This window comes from Stegodyphus dumicola, chromosome X2 (genome assembly GCF_044657685.1).
Source record: "Stegodyphus dumicola isolate Sdum_Otavi_A_Nest chromosome X2, ASM4465768v1".
Taxonomy (NCBI): Eukaryota; Metazoa; Arthropoda; class Arachnida; order Araneae; family Eresidae; genus Stegodyphus; species Stegodyphus dumicola.
The window spans coordinates 40217330-40236670 of NC_140781.1; the positions used below are offsets into that span (position 1 = coordinate 40217330).

At 34.0% G+C, this 19341-nt stretch overlaps 1 protein-coding gene across 4 annotated transcripts in view; it reads left to right on the top strand.

Moving 5' to 3' along the window:
- sl (small wing phospholipase C gamma 1) overlaps positions 1-19341 on the top strand; it is a 326005-nt gene that overhangs the window by 100433 nt on the left and 206231 nt on the right. For 2 of the 4 annotated variants that reach the window (XM_085809362.1, XM_085809364.1), the window contains exons 11-14: positions 6004-6089; positions 8870-8952; positions 11978-12032; positions 15082-15269. In XM_085809362.1, the coding sequence (XP_085665488.1) occupies positions 6004-6089; positions 8870-8952; positions 11978-12032; positions 15082-15269 (412 nt within the window). The remainder of the gene's footprint in view (positions 1-6003; positions 6090-8869; positions 8953-11977; positions 12033-15081; positions 15270-19341) is intronic. The other 2 variants (XM_085809363.1, XM_085809365.1) reach the window with 1 other exon arrangement.

Consider the following 19341-nt stretch of genomic DNA (forward strand, 5'->3'; position numbering starts at 1 on the left):
CAGGGTCAATAGAATTCATTGTTGAAAGAACTTTATTTAAATCATCTTTATTACCTTCAAACAGGGTAAAAGTATCGTCTACGTAGCGGAACCATGCCGGGAAGTTTAAAGTTTCAAACAATTTTGATTCATAATAATGCATGTAGATATCAGTCAGGATGGGACTGAGGGGACTTCCCATGGCTAATCCCTCAGTTTGCTTGTAATATTTATTTTGGAAAACAAAATGTGTTTGTTTCAAACAGAGTTGAGTGAGAGAAATTAGCTCATCAATTTCGATGCAAGAGAAATGAAATTCGCGAAGTCTGGTTTCTAGACATCTTAATGCACCCTCCACTGGGACATTGGTGAATAATGATTTTACATCAAAAGAAACCATGAGTAAATTACTAGGAGAAATGTTTTTAACCTTTTTTACAAATTCTATTGAATTTTTTATGGTGTAAATGTTATTGCTAATAGAGTGGAAAATCTAGAAACTAAATATTTAACTAAAGGATACCCAAATTTGCCTTCGGCTTTTAGAGAAATTATGTTTTAGTTCTGGTTTCGCCAACAGATGGCGCCACTTGCTTATTCTTGTCCAGGCTTTCTTATCTTATCTAATCATTATTTCCTATCTTGTTCATTTGCGGTTTTGCAGCTGAAGATGATGGTTCGGTAAAACCATCGAAACTAGTCCTGTGAAAAATTTTTGTAGGTATAACGCTGATTTTTGTTGTTTGACTTCTGAATTAGTATTTATTCGGCGTGTTATTGTGTCTAATTAAAGAAATAGTAATTCAGAAAAATCCAAAAACAAGCCTACAAAAAACAGCTAACAAAAACCGAAATCTGAGCAGTAGTTCAATTGACGATTTAATATGTGACACTCCGGACTCGGATAATATGGAAATAGAAGAAGGAATGGAAATCCCAAAACACCTCCTTTCTCGATAGGCAAAAAAGCAGCACCAAAAAAATAAAGCAGGAAACATAATGGCCACCCTTATCTCTTGGAATTGTCGCGGTTTCCACCGAAATTTGCTCAACATCAAAGCTATAATCGATGCCTATAATCCTGTGTGCTTAGTAATACATAGAAACAAATCTGAAACAGGAACAAGCGAAACTTCGGAGGTTTCCTATTGTCAGGAAGGATAACCTTGCAGTTGAGCGTGCCAGTGTGGGTGTAGGCCTCCTCACCTCGTTGGATTATCCATCAAATAAACTTCCTTTGACGACATCCCTCCAAGTTGTCACAACTCAAGCAAAATTTCATACTGTTGTCTCAGTCGTTTCTCTGTATTTACCTGCAAGTGAGCATATTGATCAGCAAGATTTAAATGGTCTCATAGAGCAGCTGCCTCACCCCTTTATCATAATAGCAGATTTTAACAGCCATAGTCCGCTTTAGTAAAGATACAAACTGCAGAGGGGTAGTAAAGATACAAACTGCAGAGGAAGACAAATTGAGCAAGATCATCTGCTCAATTTACCTTTGTCTCCTGAATAATGGGAAGGATACGTACTTCCATGAGCCTTCAAGGTCATTCCACGCTTTTGACCTTGCCATCTGTTCACCATCTCTGTTGCCATTTTGCACTTTTAGTGTGAGAAATGATCTTTACAACAGCGATCACTATCCTATTTTTATATCTCTTGCACGAAAATGAGCAAACCCCATGTCGAGATCCCCTCGATTCATACTCGATAGGGCAGACTGGCAATTCTTCTCTTCCACCGCAGAGCTCACAGAGAACATGGTAGAATATGTGCGTATTGATGATGCTGTTGAAGCTGTTACTAATACTATTATTGCGGCAGCTATGCTTTCCATTCCTAGAACATCAGGAAAAATACTAAAATATACGAAACCATGGTGGAATCGCGAGTGTCATGAAGCACTGAAAAAACAGAAAAAAGCATGGGGAATTTTTCGTAGATATCCTACTCTGCAAAACCTCATAGCATTTAAAAAAGCCAAAGTGAATGCACGAAAAGTAAGAAGGCAGAACCAGAGAGATTCCTGGATTTCATATGTGTCATCAATAACATCCTCTACGCCTAGTAAACGGGTTTGGGAAGGAGTTAAAAAAGCATGCGGTATATATAAAAACCACTCACTTTCCTTTCTGGAAAAAGATGGCCAAGTGATTAGCTCCATAGAAGAAATTGTGAGACATTTGCTGCCGTTTCTTCCAGCAGAAATTACTCACCGGCATTTCTTTCTATCAAGCAGCTCTCAGAGAAATCCCATCGATTTCAACTCTTCTAACTTTGAGCCTTATAGTAGAGACTTTACTGTGCTAGAGTTAAAGAGGGCTTTGTTACAGACTCATAGGTCTTGTCCGGGTCTGGATGGCATGTATTATGAAATGCTGAAGCATCTGTCCTATAAGTCATTGACTGCTTTTCTCACTCTTTAGAATAGGGTGTGGAAGGAGTGTACCTTCCCCAGTGCATGGAGGAGAGCTGTTGTCATTCCTATTGTTAAGCCAGGGAAAGACCCGAGGAATCCCTCAAACTATCGGCCAATTGCCTTTACCAGTTGTGTTTGCAAACTGTTTGAAAAGCTGGTAAACAGCTGTCTAGTCTACTTCTTAATAAAGAATAATATTATATTGCCTTATCAAAGCAGTTTTCAAAAGGGAGAACGACTGTAGAGAATATGCTTTTCTTAGAGACATCTATTCGAAAAGCCTTTGTCAGAAGAAGTCACCTTGTCTCAATATTCTTTGACATTGAGAAAGCTTACGATAAGGCATGGAGATATGGTATACTTCAGGATCTTCACAAGAGTGGCTTGCACGGCTACCTACCAATTTTCATTCAGAATTTCTTGAACACTAGGACTTTTCAAGTAAGGATTGGCTCTGTTTTGTCGGATGTTTTTGAACAGGAAGAGGGTGTGCCTCAAGGCTGTGTGCTTGGTGTAACCCGGTTCATTTTAAAAATCAACTCTGTACTAAAAGAACTTCCTCCCACCATCTTGGGATCTGTATATGTTGATGATCTGCAGATTAGCTGTCGAGGGGCAGACATGAGATACGTAGAGAGGCAATTGCAGATGGCTCTGAATAATATCCAAGAATGGTCAGACAAACAGGGATTTACTTTTTCGAAACAGAAAACTGTGTGCGTGCACTTTTGTAGGAAACGAGGTCTCCATCCTGAACCTGAGTTATATCTGAATGGTACAATTATTCCGGTTGCACCTGAAGTAAAATTTTTAGGAGTGACGTTCGATCGAAAATTGACTTTCCTTTCTCATGTTTTAAACCTGAGAAAGAAGTGTTTAAAATCACTAAATATTTTAAAAGTGTTGGCAAACACCTCCTGGGGTGCAGAGCATTGCTCTATGCTTCACATTTACAGAGCGCTTGTTTGCTCTAGACTGGACTATGGCTCAGTTGTTTATTGATCCGCTCGTTCATCAGTTTTGTTAAAACTAGATTCTGTTCACCATTAAGCTCTGCGGATTTGTTCAGGAGCTTTCAGGAATTCTCCTGTCCAGAGCATGTATGTTGACTAACGAACCATCACTTTATCTAAAGCATGAGCAATTCTCCCTTTTGCAATATTTTAATATTTTATCTCAACCTGAACATCCTAATAAGCCTGTGCTTACTTGATAATGTGTGTAACACATTATTTGAAACACGTCCATCTTGTGTTCCTACCTTTCTTTTAAGAGTTCGCCCAGTCATTGAGGAACTTTTCCTCTCTGATATGCGCCCCCAAGTAGTACAGAATTTTGAAATCCCATCTTGGGAAAATGCACGGATTCAGCTTCTTGATGTTTTCAAGCATCATGTGAAGGCAAGCACTAACGAGATCATTTACAGACAACTCTTCGCTGAGCACAGGCACAAATATAGCAGTTATCTTCCAGTCTGTACAGATGGATTTAAGTCAAAAGATCATGTCGGGATGGCATTTGTAATTGAAGATCACATGGAGGGCAGATGCTTGCACCATGCTTTCTCTGTCTTAACATCCGAACTAACTGCGATATATTATAGGCTTTTGTACATCTCAAGGCTCTGCCACAAAAAATTTATAGTTTATACAGACTCCTATAGTGCGCTTAAATCATTATAAGCTTTTTCTTATACTCAAAATCCAGTAATAGTGGATATTCTGAAGTTACATATAAACTTAACGAGTCGTGGATATAAAATCCTGTAGTGCTGTGTTCCCGGGCATGTGGGAATAAAAGAGAATGAGCTGGCAGATATCACAGTGAAATGTGCTGTTGAACTGTCTAGTCGCCTCATCCCTTTTGGAGACATCGGTTGTGTTGTGAAAGAGAAGATTAAAAAAAAAAAATGGCAGCAACTTTGGGATGTTCAGCTTGAAAACATGTTAAGACATGTAAAGCCTAGAATTGAGCATTGGGAACTAACCAAAAATCGTAAGGAGGAAGTTCTTTTGACTCGCCTCAGAATTGGTCACACTAGAGTGACACATAACTACCTTTTAAAAGCTGAGAATGAGCCTGTTTGTTCAAATTTTAATGTTTGTCTATCTGTCCGTCATATTTTAATTGAGTGTCCTTGTTTTAATAGTCTTCGTCAGAAATATTTTAATAGCTGTGACTTACCTCTCGACCGTTTAATTGGAAGAGAGGTCAATTGTAATTTATTTTATTATTTAAAAGAGACTGGCTTTTATTACTTAATGTAATCTGTTCAGCAGATTGTGTATTATATTTTAATGTGTGCTTTTACCAGGTTTTTATATGACCTTCATCCTCTGGATTTGGTACATGTAGCTTTTTATAATTTTTTATTAATAAGTATTTCATTTCATTAAATTAGGTCATCCCACCTTTTGTTTGGCGCATCATAATCATCATTGGTTTTTGCGCCAAAATACTCACTCATGCACTCACTCAAGTGTCATTTAATCATCTTGTCCAATAAGAGTATCATTTTTTGATGCATGATCTCTAGAATTATGATTAACATTTCATATTTTTAATCCATTGATATTAACTGGTAAATGATAGCGCAGGCACCAATGCCTTAAAAATATCCTTATAGCCTCATCTGCTCATGAATGTTTGTTATCTGTACTGTTTTGTTTGAATGATAGATGACAGGAATGACATCTGAAGATAGATGACATATTAACTCCTTTAAATGCTAAAGTTGTATATTTTTCCTGATTATGAAAATGTTTACATTTATGCATTCATACAGCATTTGTACACCCAAAATTGTTAGTTCAGCTTTAGAACTTTTGACTCCAGTCAAGGGCCTTCTCTGCAGAGGCTGCCATGGTATTCTGGGGCACTCATTGCCAGAAAAGACCAGGTTTGTCAGCCTTGTAAAGAGAAAAATGTTACCTACTCCCACACATACAACCACTCAAGGTAACCGAAAATGTGGTCATGGCCAACATCTGCACAACGTCAATCAATACATTGTGTTTGGCCAGGGTGTGATTCCATAGCCAAACCGATCTTTGAGAAAGACATGCAAGAATCTTAGTTAGTTGAGTAAAGTCGTTTTTATATCACACTTGCCTTTTTTATTATTTATTTAGTATCATATTCTCCAAGGAAAAAAATTATATATATATTTTTTAGCTGGTGTACTTGAGATCATTCTGGATAATCTATTTTGCTTATTGGTTTGGAGCCCACCAGCGGCCGAGCGGTAAAGTCGCTGAACACTGGTAGTTCGGTCCGAGGTTCGAATTCCGCGAACGGGCTGGCTGCATGGGCGTTTTCGTGGTTTTCCCCATGTGTAACGTGTATATGAGCCAGTTTCCCTTAGAAAGTCCTCCTTGAAGGCATCCCTCCCCTTAGGCAGATAGCCCTCGAGGCTTTGCCATAATCACACACACTTATTGGGTTGGAACCAAAATTCTGACTCCTTGAATTTAATTATAACTGGGTTTGACTGTATTATTTTATGGACCTCCTAATATTTTGTGATTTTTTATGGTAATTACTTCTTAATTTAAATCTGATCGCTGTTATAAGTATAGTAATTATTATTTTGTTGTTTGTAGATATCCCGTAATCCTTTCTATTGAAAATCATTGCACTTTACCTCAACAACGAAATATGGCATCTGCATTTCTGGAAATATTTGGAGGTAATTAAAATTCAGCTATTTTGAGGCATGTACAAGTAATGCAAACATGCAGATTAAATGTATTTATTTAAACGTCATCTGTTTATGTTTGCAAATAAAATTATAAATAATTATAGTGCAGTTATATAGGTAATTGTGACTAGTTTAGTTAATTTTGACATACATAAACTTGCTGAGGATAGCTCAGTTTGATTATTAGTAAAGAAATGCTTGAAGTTTTTTTATATCATTAAAAGTGCTGTAATTATAGCTTAATGTTTAGCATAATAATTAGAAAGTGCATAAAATTATTCTTTGGATGAATGTTATTTATCCTGGCAACTTTTAATATATTGTTGCTAATTTCTTTGTACTGTGTTACTTCATCTTTGACATTGAGGTATCAACAGTTTTGCTGTAAGCTTTCTTCTTTGGTTTTTTTTAATATTCTGACTGCCACGGCACTTTTCGGATTCTGGTCAGAGAAGCCAAATCGATTTAATCATATTATATCAAAAATACTAATTATGATTCGTAACAATCATTAAAAAGTTTACAGGATTTTTTTTTTTTTTTTTTTTTTTTTTTTGTAGAATGAATGGGCCCTACGAATTATCTCTTAGTTGTCTTTTGATAGATGAAACTCTTTGCAGAAGCCCACTACAAGTTGATTTGTACAGACATGCATCGACTTGTTGCCTCGGTACAGCTAAAACACAGTGCTAAGCGAGTAACTCATAGCTGCGCAAAAGTGGCAAGTAAAGAAACTATGAGATAACTCGTATTGGGCATCCTGAAAAAGAGCGATCTAAAACTTTTTATGTACCAGTAGTGCTTTTTATGTATCTATCAGCATGTGCTTGAAGGTCGTAATATCAATCAGAATTTAATGAGATGCATAATTATTATAATTTCTGTAATTAAAAAATGCCAATCTGCATTAATTTTTTTTGATGAGCTGGTATATGATCTTTGAGAAATGTGTATATGGAAGCACATAAATTCAGGTGAAAGTAGATGCTGTGAAGCATGTAATTTTGTTTGCTGTATATATGTCATAATTTTAAAGCACAGTCACAATGGCTGAGTGGTAGGGGGAGAGGAAGGAGTTGATACTAAACTAAGTTCAGCCAATTATCGTCTTTATTACCAGATTTCCAGGCACACTAGAATAATTCATCGTAGACGTTATACTCTTTAATCATAACAATTACGATAATTTATATTCAATTTACACAGGTTAATGGGGGCGACAATCATTTTACATTTCAGAGCACAGTAGACACATTAGCAATGGTGGAAGCTAGAAAAGGAATGCAGCAGAATAATGGTGTAATTGACTCGCCAGCGGTATTTATACCAAAATAGGTGCGATTCTAGAGACAAGCTATGATTGATTAATATTAATTTTAGTTGCCCTTTTTCAGTAGCATTATGTAACGTAGAAAGATCTCGAATTTGGATGAACAGATGAATTTAGGGGGGAGAGCACCAGATAATTTTGAGGTCGGCAGTAATTTTTTTTAAGCAGCTATCGTATTTTGTTATATCAAAGCAAAAGCATGAAGAATATTCTTTTTATCTTATATATATATATAATTCTTTTTTCTGTAGCTCATTTGGGCTTAGCTATGAAGTATTCATTTGTTTCTCTTCTTATTCTTTGGACACTTAATCAGAATTTTGACTTAAGTTCTGGAAAATTAATTCATAAAGCTTCTTCAATTGATGAATCAAATTTCCTGGAAGATTTTTCACATTCACAAAAATTTATCATTAGCTAATGGAATTAATTCCAGCCCAGTCTGTCTTAACATTATTTTAATGGTACACTTTCAGAATTAAAATATCTTTTTTTTTTTTCACATTTTGTTACTCATTTTCTTGGCAGATCGCACTATGTTCCTGCTTACTTTGCTCTGCTCACTGCTTTCAAGATGAAAACAGTTGAAAAGTTGTCACTCCTTCTATTTTGCAAAACCTTTTTTTTTTTTTTTTTTCCATGAAGAAGAGGTATCTGCTTTATCACCCTTAAAATCGATAGAACCTTATCCAAAATCTATGCCAAACTGAGGCGGTGTTATTGCTGATTTTTTAAATTTTACATTGACAAGTTTCTGTCCTATTTAAATTCAGAATTTCTATAATATGCTGAATATTAATTTCCAAATTTTATTCTCTTCATACAAAAATGTTTTTGTCTATTGACAGAAAAACAGATTGGCTACTGTATTAGCAGCAGAATTATTGGTATTCTTTTTGAAGAGAAAGATGGGATGCAATTTTTCAATTATCTCCTAATTGGATACTCTAAACAGCATCATTTGTGTCATTCAATAGTAACACATACATGGACTATAATTCTGTTGTATTTCTTTCACAGTATTTTAAACTCACAATTTTAAATCCCGTAACTCCCTAGAGCCCTTTTACACAGTCCCTCTAATTAGTCGACAGTATCAACTCTGAAGTAAATAGTATAGTGGAACTTATAACATGGTCCTTTTAAATCCCTTTCAGTGTATGACATCAAACGTACATGAAGAATTTTTTCTGATCATGTATGAATATATTTCATTTTCTTATTTGGAAAATCAGTATGAGTTTGCGATGACATCGGTGCAGTGCACGTCCTGATGTAACTATAACTTTCTGTCTTCATTCACTGTAAATCTCTTTGATGTTCTTGGGGCTGTGATATAAATAGATTAAAAATAAAGACTTTTTCCCTTTTTTAATTTATTACTACTGGACAAATTTAAGACTTAGGAAAACTTTAAGTGAACTTACATTTTTTACAGATATGTTGTTGACACAACCCATTGAAAGGGATGCTGCTCAAATGCCATCACCAGCACAGTTGAAGTACAAAATTATAATCAAGGTTGGTTCATTCAAGTTTCTTTTCCCCAGCAGCTGTATGAATTAAATGACCACATCAGTTTGTTTTTCTGAGTCAAAAGTATGTAAACTGCTATTTAAAGGTATCCTTATATGCCTAGAAGTAATACTCTTTCATAAAGCAACTGGTTTAAATCTGATGTATTTTTCATATAATGCAGTAAAGCAAACTTATTTGTAAGTATCTCATCTAATTTGATGTCTTTGAAATGCAAATTAAGCCATGGAAATTACCGTATTAAAGTAAGGCAAGTGCTACACATAGATTGCATTTTCCCTAAATTTCTGTAAATCAGAAATTCAGCATTTATTGATTCTAAGATTTGTTTGATACTTTAGGTATTATAAAGTAGAATTATTAAATATGTTCATTTGAAACAATGCATCATCGCTAAAGTATTTCATGAAGAATTGCAACCATTCAGAAGTAGAGCCGTCAGTTACAGAAATGGTAATATGACCAATGTCTCAAGACACACAGTTATTATACTCTGGAAATAATTTACATGAAGAATTGCAACCATTCAGAAGCAGAGACATCAGTTACAGAACTGGTAAGATGGCCAATATTTCAAGATGCACAGTTATTACACTCTGGAAATATTTTAAAGCTACCATAACTGTTGTAAAAGAAGAAAAGCTTCTTCTGAAAATCAGTTTCTATCCATAATTGTCCTTTATAATTGAATTCTATCAGCTAGATGACTGAGTTTACAGGTTTTAATTACCACTGGATCATTTGCATCTGGGCATAGTAAGGAAAGTGTTTATTACAGAAAGCAAATGGTTAGTGTTTTGTAGGTCTCACCATAAAAAAGGAATTGCCTGAATTAATGCATAGAGCACTACAGTTAGAAAGCCTGCAACAATGTAATAAGGGGACCGGAAAGTAATGTTGCTTTCTTACATTAAATTCAAACAAGTACATTTTTAACAATTTTTTATTTTTAATCAGTAATATAATCACCCTCGTTATCAACAACCTTTTGCCATTTAATGTGCAGATTTTTAATCCCGGACCGATAAAAATCAATTGGTTTTTGAATAAAATATCTCCAGAGAACATTTTGACATCATACAAATTTTCAAATTTTTTGCCACTAAGAAAATGTAGGGATCAGAATAAATGGAAATCCAATGCTGTGATATCGGCCAAGTATGGTAGGTGAGTATGGCAGTACATCCCACCCCAATTCATTAATTTTTTCCAGTGTTTGCCTTGCACAGTGCAGTCTTGCATTCTCGTGTTGCAGAATGACGCCATTTCTGTTGACAATTGATATTTTTCTATTAAAGATTGGCTCACTCCATCCAATTGTTCGCAATAAAGGTCTGCATTAGCAGTTTGTCCAGGTTTCAGCAATTCAAAATTAACAATTCCGCGAATACTCCATCAAACACCCAGAAGCACCTTTTCGGGATGTAAACCCTTTGTAACCCCTATTAAAACTGCCTTTTGAGTTTTGGATTATCATACAGGACTTAAAACGATTCTGTATGGTGCCGTTGAAGCAATGCATTGCATTGATGGATAGGTTGGCTTTATTCTTTTCGGACAGATTATGGTGGTGAGTCAAACACCTGTTTTGCTTATTTTTCAATTCTGCTTTAAATGTTCTTGGATGGTCGACCAAGGTTGGTTAATAATGTTTGACATGGATTTGCTCCACTTCTGCCCTTAGCATGTTGTTTTATCGACATGCTCAGAAACGACATTACTTTCCGGTCCCCCTGTTATGTATATTCTATTAAGTGGGCAAATTCCATTATTCTAAATGCAGTTTAATATCTAATTCTAAATGCATTTGGATCAAGAGAAAACCAGAAACATGCGAGCTATACTCTTCCACCTACTCCTTCTTACCTACAAAGTACCGGTATCGCTGGAAGGGAAATTTTGCAGTGCAGCCGCTTTTCGAAGAGTATGATGTAAGTTCTCAATATGCTTTAAATCTGGAGATTTGATTGGCCGGTTTATTTCTCGAATGCCTTTATCATCATTAGGGAATATGACTTTATGGCAGCTTGGATGTTGTGATGCAGGAAGGATTAATCACCAATGAGTATATATCTTTGCACATCTATGAGATATTGTGAGATAAATTTTTAACAACTCATTGTAAGGCTTTTTAAGAAAGTGCATGTAGATTTGCATTTATTTTTTGTAAATAATATGTATCCGCAATGAAATGTGATAGATGAATCTTGAAAAACCGAAGGTATTCATCATTGGGAGAACTGTTGCTTGGCAAAATTCTTCTGTTTTGCCTTGAAAACCATATTAGTACTGGAGTTTCACTTATTTCTCCAACGTCTAATTGACTCTTTTATTGAGAGTCCCAAATCACATATGCTGATTTTTCCTAAAATTCTGTTCGTTACATATTATTTCAGTCATATTCATTTGATAATATAGTTTTCTATTCTAGACACTTAAGATTCAATTTTTTAATTTGTATTTTTGTGTTATAATGCCTTTTATGTTTCAGCCACAGGTAAGCTCATGTAATTTTAATTAGTGATTTTTTTTAGTCAAAATTTTTGCACTTGTATGAGCACCAATATAATTTGAAAATAGAATGCAGTGAATTTTTATTTGTACTAACCTAACCATTGAATACTAGTTTTACCTTAAAATGAAGGCTGTATTGTTTTTAAAAGCAATATATCAATTGAGACATGAGGTTTAAAAATAAATTTTGAAAGCCTTCTTATTGCCTAAATCTTTGTTAATATATCGTTTTTTAATAATATTCCGGAACGTGACAGCATTTTCCACAACAGCATCCAATATTTTTTTCTAGCTCTAAGATTTTTTGTACCGATATTACTGTGGTTCTTTGACATACACACAAATTAAAAATTGTAAAATCTGATGGCTGCGTGATACAAATATCTAATTGATGAAAATGGGTGTTGAAATTTTAGACTGAAATTTCTTGTAGTACATACAAAGATGTATTTCTTATCACATTCATTTATTCATTGAAGGATTTTAAAATTTCCAGCATAAGAAACTTCCTGATGGACATGAAGAAAGAATTGTGGTGCGAAGTGATGAAGGTAAGTATTTGAATTTCAAAATCTTTCTCAAAGAAATGAAAATCATTCTGTGAACCATATGACATTAGTTTTATATGAAATATTAACGATTTAGTATTATTTGAGTAGACATGCACTTTAAGAGGATGTTTTGTTATTTTGGTACAACTCTAATATACGCCCTAATTTCACCAAATGTGGCGATATGTGTTCTGCGCTGGTTTTTGGCGCGATTGCGTGTTCTATGGCAACCCTGTTGACGTTGAAAAATCTTTCGCTGGAGCTCGTTGGTTCGCCTCTGTGTCTGAGAAGATGGGAGGGAAAGATAAAATGGTAGTTGTTGAATTGAAGTTCGGCAAAAGGTAATATGATTGTGGCTATCCTGTTGAGGGGTAGTGGGTATTTGGAAGTGTGGAAAGAGGGTCTGGGAGATTATTTTTAATGGCAGTGCATGATAGAAATAGGGATTTGTGATTTTATTTATTTGTGAACTATAGTATAAATTTTCTGGATAGTGTGTCTGGCTGTCATGTAAATACAATAGTGATTACGTGGCGGCATGTTAAAGGCGGTATGAAATTTATATTTCTGCTATTCGAAAACGCATTAATTCATGGTAAGTGCATTTTATTTTATCCTTGTTCTTATTTTGTAGAATGTTATGTTCATTGGTTCTTTAGTATGAATTTCTGTCGTTATTGTTGTTTTTTTAAATTGTTTGAAATTTATTTTAGTTTATTTTGTTGTTTAGTATCTAGACTGTACAATTCGTAGATGTTTTTTAAAGTTGAAACAGAACGCTGTGTACATGGTATTATTTGAAATTTATTGTTGTTATGTTATTTTATTAAAGTGAGGAGTGCGTAGATCGTAGATTCCTTCCTTGCCTAAATTGTGCAATTCGTAGAATTTTTTTTAAGTTTAAACAGGATGCTGTGTACATGGTATTCTTTGAAATTTATTGTTGTTATGTTAATTTATTAAAGCGAGGTTTGCATAGTTTGTAGATTCGTTCGTTGCCTACGTTGTGCAATTCGTAGATGTTTTTTAAAGTTAAAACATGTCGCTGTGTACATGGATTCTTGTCAAATATTTTTGGTTAGAAACTTTACGTTTTTGCTATCTAAATTTTTTGTTTTTGTTTCGGATTTTTAGCTAAATTGTGTGTTCAAAACGTAGTTTTTGCATGTGTGAAAACCACGTTTTTGGAGACATTTTAGGCTAAAAGTTCAAAATGTAGACAAAAAATTTAGATAGTAATATGGCAGCGTGAAGTTTCTCGCCAAAAACATTTGGCGAGAAATTTGGCGACTTGAGGGCGCATATCAGAGTAGTTCCGTTATTTTTATAGTATAAGCAAATACTTATTGACATTTGCTTAGCTGGCAGTTGAAGTTGCTTTTTTTAAATCTCATTACTGTAAATTAATTATATTAAAAATTAAAAAGTATTAGGAATATTAATATTTAATTTTGGCCATATCATGTATCACATAATTTTTGTACCTTTTTTGTACATAAAATGAGTTTTTTAACATATCACTGAGTAACTTTTTGTGCATGTATTTCCAATCTTGTGCTCTTTATTTCTAGGATGCGCAGAACATTTAAAAATGTTTTGTCATTTTTGAGTTTTTTTTCTGGGGTTTTTCTTCAAGATGTTTGTTGTTGGTGAAGTCAGTTATGTGGCAAGAAGTAGTTTGAACTCGATTAGTTTTGTTAAAAATCTCCACCAGTATAACTTCGCTTTCTTGCTTAATTTTAAGTTCAACATAAGCTTGCTCCTTTTCCAGGCACCAAATTGCACATGAAGGCAGAAGATGTGTTTATACATGTGTTTGTGTGTCAGAAGGAAATGATTTTTTGGAAAGGACTGTCGCAGGTGATGAAATATGGATTTGTTATGAGACAGCTGTAGCAGATTGACAGTCACTGGAATGGCAGCATACTGTTTCCTCAAAGCCCAAGAAAGCAAAGCCACCTCTATCTTAAAAAAAAAGAAGAAAAAATATTTGTTTGTAGACTGAATTAGAACGAGGCACAAAAATTAATGCTGCAGCTATTGTGAGACACTGAAGAAGTTATATGCGATATAAAACAAAAGGCGAGGACTACTGACTTCTCTGTCCAGATCTAGCTTCATCCACTTCACATTTTTTTGTAATGAAATACAAATGAAAGCAAATTGCTAACCTTTTTAAGTACCAAAATGGTACTTTCTCAATGAGCTTTTAATTTAATATGGTAAAATGCTTGACTACTTTATCACAGGTTGTTGGGTTTCATGAGCAGAATTTGATGATATGAATGTTATGTAAAAGAAAATAAAAATTTGCAGCTAGCTAATTTATCTACTTAAAAATAAATCCCTAATGAACTATTTTAATTAATATAATATCCTGAGAATAATACCAATGACTATAATTTTTGATTTTGTGTATTGTAATTAATAATGGTACTTATGAAAAATTCCGTCGACCACAAGAGACGGCGCCAATTGTGCCAAACCAAAAAAGCCCATTTACTAATTTCATTTAAAATTTCCATTATTTTTTATTAAGGAGATATACTGTAAAAGCAATTATTTTCTCTAGGTTTTAATTTAATCACCGGCAAGATTCCATAACCTTGGAATATATTCAACAGCATGCTAGTAGGCAGGCCAAATTTCAATCTTTTTTTTTTTTTTTTTTTTTTTGAAAATGCGTGATACAAGGGGAAAAGGGAATCCTTTACTCAAGAATAATAACTAACACTGTAATCAAGGTTACACCAAACCCAGCATGTTTGAAGAAGGCTTTTCCATTTTTGGCAAAAAATCATGTAGTTTGGCATCTTTTCGTCGATAGCATAAAATGGTCGACGGGATTTTCTGTAAGTACCTTAATAATTCTTTTTCCTTATTTGCACCTGTTGATGTAGAATTTTTAACTCTGTGGTTTTAATTTAAGAATTAAGTTTTCTTCGTTAAGCTCATCTATAAATAAGTTTTGCTGTAGTATGTTTTTCAGTTCATATGCAATGTAAATGTGTAAAATATTTTGTTTAACAAATGTTATTTATCATTTCAGCAGGTGCTGAATCTGATATTAGCAATGCAGTAAAAAATGGAATTTTGTATTTGGAAGATCCTGTGGATCATGAATGGAGACAGCATTTTTTCATGCTAACGCAGAATAAAATGTATTATGCTGAAGAGCAGCAACCTCTCGATGATGACGATGACACTGAAGATAATACAAATACAGAGCCTCGAGAAGTTAGTTTTAAAATTGTTTGTCATAAAATTTAAAATGACTAACAAGGAAGGTCCACTAACATATTGCTATAAATATGTTGGAATATATGTGCCCACAAAAGGCCGTTATTTTTGCAATCTATGGTCACAGACATATACTTTCCCTTACAAAATTGTTTTAAGCGATACAAAGATTAATATTTTAGCATTTTTAAGGTTGCGTTCAGACGGCGGCATAAAGGGCATAGAGGCGTAGTCATAAGGGCATAAAATACGGGAATTCCGTTCACACTTGCGAGAACTGGGCGTAAGTGGTGGCCAATGAGAGAAGCTAAATTTGCACATGCGTGGATGTATCTACAACTTTCCTGCGCTAGTCTCCTTTTTGATTGATTTCCCGCGTTCGCTCTGCTTGTTTTGTAACAGCGAAATCTTCTGTAGAACACCGCTTTGTTTTAGCTTCGCTCTGATTGGTTGACGCTTATCCCAAACTTGACGTAAAGTTGAAAACTTTGAACCCTATGTCACAAGCCTTAAACCAGATTTTGTGACATAGCACAGACTGGTTGCCTTGGCAACGGATCTCAGCTTTAACCACTTATGCCCTTTACGCCCCCGTCTGAACGAAGTTTAAAGGAATCAATTCTGTTAAAATTCTGAAACCTTACCTTATATTCCTCCTGTCCCTATGCTTATAATTTGAAAACTTTTTTACTCGTTATTATAAAATATGAAAAGTTTGACACCTGTACAACAAACATTAACTGAGGTATTTAGTATTAAAATAGGAGATCAAAGTCTACAGCGACACACAAGTTGAAGAGTTAAAAGTTTTTATTTGTATGTGCAGATTTGAAAAAGGTTTCTGATGTTAAGAGATCAAGATACAAGCATTTCTGTGCATATTATTGAGGAAGGTATTGATTAATAAAAATATTTTCAAAATGGAGATCTTATTCGTAGAATCTTGGAGAATTTATGTTTTAGAAAGCAGCCTTCAGTATGAGCACATAGTCAGCTCATGATTTTTCATAATAATGAATAAATAAATAAATAAAAAAGTTGTAATTAATGAACTCTTTTATGATTACCAGATTATGGTTCTAAATTAATAAAACATCATGAGAATATTATTTTATTTTATATGCTTAGGAAACTTATACATTACTTGTGTGAAAATTCTTTCGTCACACAAAATGTAACAAAATTATAAGGTTAAGACACTAGAATATCACAAAAGAATATCGTTGAATGACATTTAAGAGGAAAATATCAATGTTGAATTATTCTAATTTATTAATTGATCCCCCAGTACAAACTGCAAGGTGACATAAAAAATCCCTATTTTTGAAATATCTTGCTCAATTTTTGTCATATGGAAGTCGGACATTTTGTGTTTTATTTTTTATAATGAGTATAATATTTTCATAAATATAAGTATGGGGACTGGAGGAACCTTCAAAAAAGTTAGTTATCTTAATTTTTGCAAAACTGATTTCTTTAAAAATGCTGAAACATGAATCTTTGCACCATTTAAAACATTTTGATTGCTGAAAGTGCATGTTTGCAACCACTGGCTGAGGAAGTAAAGGCTGGGTAAGGACTTATGGTACACACATAGTGTGACAATAAAATAATGGGATATCATTTCATTTAACAAACTTACAAAACTCATAAATTGCTTGTGTGAAAATTCTTTTGGTGCACAAAATGTAACAAAATTGTAAATTAAAGACTAGTACATCACAAAATAATTTAATTGAATGACATTTAAGGAGAAAAAGTCAATGTGGAATTATCTTAATTTATTTATTAATTGATCCCTCAGTGCCAACTGAAAGATGACATAAAAAATCGCAAGTTTCTATGTTTCTCAGTCAGTTTTTGTCATATGGGAGTCGGACATTTTGTGTTTTAATTTTTATAATGAGTATAATATTTTCATAAATAAAAGTATGGGGACAAGAGGAACCTGCAAAATGGTAATATTTCCTAATTTTTACAAATCTGATTTCTTTGAAAATGCCGAAACATGAATATTTGCGCCATTTAAAACATTTTGTGCAAAAAAACTAAGTTTGGGTAAGGACTTTGGTAGTATGCACATAGTATGACAAATAACAGGACTGGTGTGAAAAATAGCCTTATTGAAAACTTAATTGCTCTCAATCCAGTTCAACATACTTCTCTTGCCTATCTATACAACTTTATATACATGTTTTTCCATTGGCTTGAAGCAGTGCTGCAGGCTTTCAGTTGTCTTCAGCAGATCCCCAATCTCTTCTCCTAATTAAAAATATGTTCTTTTTAATGCACTTTTCACTTTTTGGAATAGGAAGGAGTTGCATGGAATAAGGTCTAGTAAATATGGTGGATGTTTGAGCACAGGAATTCTCTTGTCTGCTAAGAACTGTTTCACAGGGACTGAATTGTGTGCCAGTGCGATGTTCTGGTGTAGCATCCATGAGTTGTTCTACCAATCTAGTGTTTTCTTCACCATCCTTTGTCTCAGCTTGGTCAGGACCTCAATGTAGTAATTCTGGTTTACTGTTTGGTCCTGAGATCCCCACTCAATAAGGATAATACCCTTAATTTGGAAAGGAAAAAAAAGTGCATGACTTTCATTTTTAACTTGCTGATTTTAACTCTTTTTATTCCTCGATATTCCAGTACATGGATTAGAGCTTTGTTTCTAGTCATATCAGAAAAATCTACATTTTATCAAATGTGATGATTTTTTGAGAGTTCGGGCTTTGCTCTTAAATGTGACGTGATATTAGAGCAGCTTTTGTTGTTCTCCTGCTCATGTGTGAGGTTTTTCATTACCAATTTTATGCAGACTTGTCTCTATCATTGTTTGTTGTGTCTGCCTTCATCCAAATACTCATAATCTTTCTGCACAGTTACAGTAATTTTCTCAACTTTTTTGTCAATTTTTGATGTGACAGGTCAAACAGAATGTTTGTCATATTCAACCTTCTCTTGACCTTCTAAGAATTGTTTGTGCCATTTAAAAACTCAATTACGTGAGCTCCACATGAAAGTTGAGAGTATTGCATTTTTTAAAACTTACCATGATCACTGCCTTCCACCAAAACGATGTCCAACTCAAACAAGGATTAACAAACAACTAAATAGGGTAGAGAGACCCAATATTTCTCCATTCATATTGGAAGCATCAATGTCAACTATATTCCTTCTTCATTGCCACTCACAAAGACTGATGGCTAGGGCATGCACCATCCTGTTATTTAATTGTCACAGGTGATGTATCTGAATCTGCCTGTAAAAGTACTTTGTGATAAATGAATTAACTGCTAAATTAGTTTATAGTAGTAAATAAAAATATGTAAATTTAATGATGTTTGGTGATTTTCTAAAATAACAAATGACTATGTTTCAAGTCCTCAGCTGATGATTCTCAGAATGAAAATACAAAATAATAAACAAATAAAGATACTTGTATTATTGGTGCAACCTCCTTGGTACTAATATGCAAGTGGCTATTAGTGCCTTGGCATTTGTTATGGAAGAGAAAGAATGATGATTTATAATTAGAAAAAAAAATTTGTTACCTACAATCTATATGCATATTTGTTACCTACATATATAATTTATATTTGAATTATGCATTCTGAAAGGCAATCAGTAAAGCTATTTACAAACAGATTTTAATTCTTTTGTTCTGATGGAAATTTTGTAGCGAACTCTGTAAGAATAAATTCTTAAGGAGAATTAAGAATTCTTAAGAATAAATTCTTGAATTATTTCTTTTAGCAGTTTTGCAGTAGATTACTGTATTTATGCAGAAATTTCACTACAATTTCTTCCATTGCAAGCAAATCCCAAAAATGCATATTTTATGACAAAAACTATCACCACTTGTCTATAAAACACTATTGAATTTTGGAATACAATAAAAAGAGCACTTACAAAAGTAGGGACATTCTTTAGAAACGTTGCTTAGAAATTAGTTTCCAGAAATGTTCAGCGACATCACACATTTTAGTCCAATGGAATCGATCTGCCTGAAGATCACAAATTTCCATTTGAAGGTCGCAAGGCACTTCACTTCAGTTTCCATGGGGTTGTT